At 38.4% G+C, this 7,521-nt stretch overlaps 1 protein-coding gene across 1 annotated transcript in view; it reads left to right on the top strand.

Annotated features, from left to right (window-relative positions):
* GPR63 (G protein-coupled receptor 63) overlaps positions 1 to 3,912 on the top strand; it is a 45,812-nt gene extending 41,900 nt beyond the window's left edge. Inside the window, exon 2 of the mRNA XM_004372407.1 lies at positions 2,503 to 3,912. Within this exon, the coding sequence (XP_004372464.1) occupies positions 2,605 to 3,912 (1,308 nt within the window). The 5' untranslated portion in view covers positions 2,503 to 2,604. The remainder of the gene's footprint in view (positions 1 to 2,502) is intronic.
* Positions 3,913 to 7,521: the final 3,609 nt, after the last annotated feature.

Below are 7,521 nucleotides of genomic sequence, written 5' to 3'. Positions count from 1 at the left end.
TAATGTGTACTGTCTTACCCTTCACCAAAGTTACCACTTACCTATTTAGTTCCCCCCCAATCCTCCCATCCCTCGTAACCAACAAAGATTGTTTCTTTTTGTGTGTGAACTTCTACATGAGTTATAAGTAAAGGTCTCATACAATATTTGTCTTTTTGTGATTGACTTATTTCAGTCAGCATAATGTCCTCCAGTTTTGTTTCTCTTACTCTCCTGTGCTGAGTTCCTTTTGTTGTGGATTTTTTTTCCTTTCTTTTGTTTTTGTAGGTTTTGTTTTTACTGAGACTTTATGTTTTTCTTTATTTTGATGAGTAGGTTTGTTAACTTTCTTTGTGGTTACCGTGAAATTTACCCTTATCTTCCTAGATTTGAGCCAGTCTATTATTACTTGGTATCGCTTGACTTCCTCTCCATTAGAAGGTTCTATATCTACACCGTTTATTCCCTCTTTTATTGTTCTGATGCTGTTGTCATTTACAGATTAACCTCTCTGGCTCCTTTTTGTAATTCTTTTGGTTTTGCATAGTCTTTAAGAGTTCATTTCCTAGGTTGGTATCTGGCTAGTACAATCTTGTGTCCTATATTCAGCCTGTGGTCTGATATTGTTTGTTCTCAGATTGAAGGACTTCCTTTAGTAAGTCTTGTAAGTTTGGTTTGGTTTTTACATAGTCCCTTAGTTTCTGTTTATCTGGAAATGACCCAATTTCACCATCATATTTGAATGAGAGTTTTGCAGGATACGTTCTTTTAACCCTTTTGTTACCAAATTTTTATTTTTAAAAAAATATTTTGCTGGCATGTATTTTCAGTATTGGAATCATGCTTACATGCATTGTTTACATTTTTAGTTGGTAATATGGATTTTGAGAAATATGATCTGGTAATGCAATCCATCTATGAAACCAGTGGCACTTTGGTGCCACCGATCTATGGTGTGACAGTATACCAATGGAAACTAGATAATGTAATTTATTGTGGGCACTTTTCATTAGGTTACATGGGGAACCTCTGGTTTTCCAAATATGACACAGAAAAACCAAAAGAAACCCATCAGGGCTCCCTAGTTATCACACAGGAAAGCCATAATTATGCTTGCAAGCCTTATCTTACAGAAGTAAAGGAAAAAAGGCAAAACTTTACAAAACTAACACATCCAGGAAGGATCACCTAATAGAATGCTCAACCTACACAACAGTGAGGCTCCAACTCCAGCTTGAAGCATTTCAAAAGGGACCCACCTTGACGCTAAATGCATTAGAACTGGATTAACGTACTACCTATGAGGTCCAGAGGCATAAAAAGTGGCTAATATACCATTATATGAATGATAAAGAAAAGGTTTTAAAGGAATCTGCCCAGAAATTGAGAAGACAAAGTATGCTTGCGAATATAAAAGGGGAATGCAGTAAGTTCTAACTAAAGAGGTTACATCTCCAGTAATAACATTCAGGAGGAAGAACCCACACCACAAAAGTGGGTTAGTAAGATAGTAGATTAAGAAAGCCCCTTCCAGAAAACTCTAGGGTTACAGAAATTGATAAGACAATGGAGTAAGGGTAAGAGAAAGATGATAAAGAATTTTTTGGAGCAAGATAGCTAAATATCTTTGTAAGTTTTCTGAAATAGATTTCCCACAACTGATTATTTTTCTAGCAGTCCCCTTTAGCATCCATATCTTTATTATATCTTTATTATTTGATTGACATCTTTTATCAAGTTGTTAACACAAGATAAGGTAGGTTTTAGGGAGAAGAAATGGAGAAGGTAGAAGTTTATATATCAGAAAAGAAAGGATAGAAATGGGTGAGAAGAGAAAATATGTAAAGCAAAGAGGGCTTTAGAAAAAGGAAAGGAGAGAAGTCTTCAAAATAGAAACAACATGTTACTTGTAATTTTTCCTCTCCTTCTGAATGGTTTCTGTACTGTGGCTTGTGGGATTTCTGGGAGGAAAAAAACTTACAAAAAAAGAAAGCCAGGAAACTGTTTCAAACTTCACTGAAAATACTTACTTATAAGAATACTAGAATTCAGATGTTGTAATTATCATGTGTTAAATAGAAATCTGTGAATTCAGGGTTCTTTGCAACTAGTGTTACATTAATTTAAAAATGGAATATGAATCTGCATCAAAGGTTTATTTAGGAAAAAAAATAATACTCTTGGGAAAACCAGATAAAATCTATATTAATAGTGACTGTGAAAAGGTCATGATATTACTGAAAAAAAATATTAACAATCAGTTTATAACTTTTACCTTTGGGATGGTAATGCATTTTGAGATTCTTTTCACTTTCAGTTTATATATGAATGTCAGCATTTCCATCATAATTGATTAAAACACACACACACAAATAAAACCATATTTTAACATTGACTGAGCTAGAGACAAGTATTTTTCAAGGGTTAAAAAGAGCAAAACTGATCCTCTATGATGAAAAGAGGTCACATGTTATTTACAAAACTCATTTCTCATTTACTTTTTGTGTTTGGGCTTGTTTTCAGGCAAAAGGACACCTGTGGAAGATGGAACTCTCTGTCTGTTTTCCAAAGTGTGTTTCGAAGTCCATCAATGGAACATGATACTGCTGCTCTGTGTTGAAATGCATGAAGAACATCTGCTTCTCTACCTGCGCCACCCATTCTACCAAAACCATGGTCTTCTCGGCAGTGTTGACTCCATCCTATACTGGGGCATCCAACACGACATTTATAGTCTATGAAAATAACTACATGAATTTTACGGTTCCTCCACCATTCCAGCATCCCAGCATCAGTCCGCAGCTTAGATACAGTCTTGAAACCATGGCTCCCACTGGGGTGGGCTCCTGGACAGTAAATAGCACAGCTGTGCCCTCAACGCCAGCAGTTTTCAAGAGCTTAAACTTGCCTCTCCAGATCTTCTTTTCTGCTATAATGATATTTATTCTGTTTGTGTCTTTTCTTGGGAACTTGGTGGTTTGCCTCATGGTTTACCAAAAAGCTGCCATGCGATCTGCAATTAACATCCTCCTTGCCAGTCTAGCTTTTGCAGACATGTTACTTGCAGTGCTGAACATGCCCTTTGCCCTGGTAACTATTCTCACTACCAGATGGATTTTTGGGAAATTCTTCTGTAGGGTATCTGCTATGTTCTTTTGGCTCTTTGTGATAGAGGGAGTAGCCATCCTGCTCATCATTAGCATTGATAGGTTCCTTATTATAGTTCAGAGGCAGGACAAACTAAACCCATATAGGGCTAAGGTTCTGATTGCTGTTTCTTGGGCGACTTCCTTTTGTGTAGCTTTCCCTTTGGCTGTAGGAAATCCTGACCTCCAGATACCTTCCCGAGCCCCCCAGTGTGTGTTTGGCTACACAACCAATCCTGGATACCAAGCTTATGTGATTTTGATTTCTCTCATTTCTTTCTTCATACCATTCCTGGTGATACTGTATTCATTTATGGGCATATTCAACACCCTTCGGCACAATGCTTTGAGGATCCACAGCTACCCTGAAGGTATATGCCTCAGCCAGGCCAGCAAACTGGGTCTCATGAGTTTACAGAGACCCTTCCAGATGAGCATTGATATGGGCTTTAAAACACGTGCTTTTACCACCATTTTGATTCTCTTTGCTGTGTTCATTGTCTGTTGGGCTCCATTCACCACGTATAGCCTTGTGGCAACGTTTAATAAGCACTTTTACTATAAGCACAACTTTTTTGAGATAAGCACCTGGTTACTCTGGCTCTGCTACCTCAAGTCTGCATTGAACCCACTGATTTACTACTGGAGGATTAAGAAATTCCATGATGCCTGCCTGGACATGATGCCTAAGTCCTTCAAGTTTTTGCCTCGCCTTCCTGGTCACACGCGACGACGAATACGCCCCAGTGCCGTCTACGTGTGTGGGGAACACCGGACAGTGGTGTGAATATTGGAACAGTGGGACATTTTGGGTGATGGTTGTTATTTATCTGACTTTGAATTTTATTTCACATGAATTTCTCATACACCTTATTTTTTTTTTTATAGGATTTGTGAGTGTGTGTGTATGCAGCGTGAAAAAGAATGTTAATTAGTTCTAATTCTGTTACCAAGGGTGGTTGTTGTTAGTTGCTGTTGAGTTGGTGATTCCAACTCATGGCAACTCCATGCGTTTCAGAGTAGAACTCCTCTGTAGGGTTTTCATGGCTGTGACCTTTCAGAAGCAGATCTCCAGGCTTGTCTTCCAAGGTGCCTCTGGGTGGGTTCAAACCGCCGGCCTTTCTGCTAGTAGTCCAGGGCCTGACTGTTTGCATCATCCAGAGACTCCTGTTACCAAGGGTACACAAGAAGAAAGTGATCACAATGTTACCTCCAGAGTTCAAGAGAAATCCTTGATTTAGGGTGGACAGATGGTTTTTTTTTTGTTTGATTTTATTTTTGTAGTGGGAATCAGGATTACGCTTTATTGAGCCTGCAATTGCTTTAAATTGTAGGTATTTTAAATATGCTGCTAAAGTATGCTTAGTTAAGTTTATCAGTCTTTTTTTCTGGAAGACATTGCTGCTTTTTGCCATCACATTGGAGCCAAAACCCCCATACATCTCAAGAGATGAATATTTAGTTTTATTAAACAAATAACTAAAGGGGGTTAGTGACATTTCAAAGATCATTAATATTTACTTTGGTGCACTTTAAGAAGCAATGTACAAAATAATTCAGTCATTTTTTGAGAATTATTTTTATACATGACTTGTGCTTTGGGAAACACGTGCGTTAGGAAGATAGTTCTTTTTTCTTAATATTTTGTCTGCGTGTACAGTTTTAAAGGAGAGAACTTAAAAATGTAGGCATTTTTCTAAGCACAACAGTCACTCTTTAGAGCAATATGGCAAAATCGAGAAGACAAAGCACCCTTGCAAATCTAAAAGGGGAATGCAGTAAGGGAGCAGCTGGCACAGGCTTTTGGGATTCCTTTCACTCGAGGATGCTCATTGGGTGTAGTGGGGAGAAGAGGATACTATTTATTGGATACCTAACCTAGCCATGTGCCAGGCACTGTGCATCCTTTTATCCTCACAGCATTGTGTGAGGTAGGTATTATTTTTTTTCCTTTTTTTCAGATGAAAAAAATAGGTCTCTGGTTAAAATCTTGCCCAAGGTTAGTGGTGGAGCTGGGATCCAAAAATCTGTCAGGTTCCTGAGACTGCTGTTCCATTGTACCACACAGACACCTCATTGGGGTTTAAATGTTTAATAATCAAGAGGGAACTCTGAGTGTCCCTTAATTTCTCTAGACTAAATCGCTCTTAAAAAAATAGGTTAATTTTTTTTTTAATTACCCAAGGAAATATGAAAGCATTACAGAAAGTCTGAAAAATAGAAAAGGAAAAATAAAATATAGTGGCAACACCCTTTTGAAGTGGAACTTAAAAGGCTTGAATAAATAAGGTTAGAGGGTGGCTTTTTGATTTGTAAAACAAGTGACTGACAATTATTGAGAAGTTAAATACTATTTGTAGGTCTTGGCTTTGTGGGTTCAGCGGTCTCTAATTGTCCAGCTGTGCTTTTTCTGAATGTGCTGGGCAGAACAGCATTGTCCCAGTGCTTACCCATAGCAGAGCTGGAGTTTGAGAATGTGCTTAGAGGTGTGTCTCCTACAAAGAAGAGCAGTTAAGCCATGGTCCAAATCTAGAGCAAGCTTTAATAGGGCAGGGCAGATTTCAAATGATTTTTCTCTTACTTGTGGTCTGCCCCCTAGGTGCATTCAGGTCTTCTGGTCAGCTTCTCTGTGTAACCACTGGCATGCTTTATTAAACAGCCAACAGGATGGGACTGCAGACTAGGAACATAAGGGCTGAAAGTATAGCCTCACGGCTACATCATGGGCTAGTAAGTAGGCAAGTTTACCATGAAAAATACCTTTTGGGTTTATAGCTTCTTTTCTGAATTTTAGTGCTTTGTGAGCCAATGGAAAAATGAGCTTCTGTTTGTTTAGTTGTAAAATCAGTCAAGTTGAATTAGATAAATCCCCAAGGTCCTGTTCAACTCTAGTTTGCTTTCCTCCATATAAGAGTATGGATCTTTGAAGAGTCCAGCTGACTTCAGCGTCACTCTTTGGTCTTCAGTATTACTCTTTTACATTTTACTTCATTAGCTGTTTTTCATAATTGAATGTCTGAAGGGTGCATGGCATGGTGTCAGGAGTTAGGACTTTGGAAGGTTGATGACATCGTGAAAGACAAGGGAAATGCTGCTCTTAAAGGCAGTTGCAACGGTGTTGGAACTCATTGTCTAGTTAAGAACTTTTTTGGGACTTGAGCATATCAGTCAGCATGTTGTTTTGGAATCATCTTCAGATGATGGTCACCTACCTCTTTAATTTCTAATTTATATTATTCACAGTTAAAATTGTTGTCCATAGAGATCTTATACAACTTGAACACTGTAGTAAACACTAGCAGCACATTGAAATGTATCGCACTTTCCATTATCAATGTAAGCTGGATTTAAAGCAGATACTAATACATATGTATGAAATTAGACTTTCTCTCAGGAAAGTTGGCATGATCTGTATTCATCTTACATACTGGCAGCGGGTCTTGGACTCCTTTTGTGACTGGAGTTGAAATTGAGTTTTGTTTGCTTTGTTCTTTTTTTAGGAACAATCTTTAGGTACTTTTGTGCTGCTTAGTAGGCAGAGCATCTTTTGGTGAGTGCTCTGGACTGCCTGCTGAGATGCTCAGTGTTTGTGAATGAAGACCATGGGGGACCTTTGTGAGAATTTAGCAAAAACACCAAACAGCAATTCTCATTACACTGGATAATCTTGATCAGATGACAGTTTACAAATCCTTGTGAACATTTTTATTATGTATACATTTTTGAAAGCTTTAAAAAAAAGTACTATTGTGTACCTCTGACAAGTTTAGGTGCAGAATTGTTATATGTTGCCTATTCCTCCATATTTTCTTGAGGGAAGAAAAATGCCACTACTAATACCACTACGGGGGCCTGGTGGCGCAAAGGTTAAGTGTTGGGCTGCTAACCAAAAGGTCAGCAGTTCAAGTCCACCAGCTGCTTCTGGGAAGCCCTATAGGGCAGTTCTCTGCCCTATAGGGTTGCAGTGAGTCGGAATCGACTTGAGGGCAACGGGTTTGCTTTGGTTTTTAATATTAGCGCTGACTGACATATTTAGGAATTTTTTTTTTTTTCCTGGCCAATAAGTAAGAAACATGGAAGAGATAATGAAATATTTGTGATCAAAAGAAAGAGTCGGGAGAAATCCCAACGAGTCTGAAAAAGTGATCTTCAAACTCTAGTATATGTAAGTATCCCCAGGGGAGCTTATTAACCATACAGGTTCTGGGCCTTCAGAGAGTCTGGGGTTGGGTCCAGGAATACACATTTTTATTTTATTAAGCACTCTGCCTGATTCTGATTCAAGTAGTCCCTCTGGCACGCTTCAGGAAACACCCCTGTAGAAAATACGTCTGTTAAGATATTCTCTGTTTTATCTGAAAATGTTTGTTTTGTGCTAGAAGCCATCATCTCCTAA

This window comes from Trichechus manatus, unplaced genomic scaffold, assembly GCF_000243295.1.
Source record: "Trichechus manatus latirostris isolate Lorelei unplaced genomic scaffold, TriManLat1.0 scaffold00017, whole genome shotgun sequence".
Classification (NCBI taxonomy): domain Eukaryota; kingdom Metazoa; phylum Chordata; class Mammalia; order Sirenia; family Trichechidae; genus Trichechus; species Trichechus manatus.
This window is presented reverse-complemented; position numbering and strand designations above follow the sequence as displayed.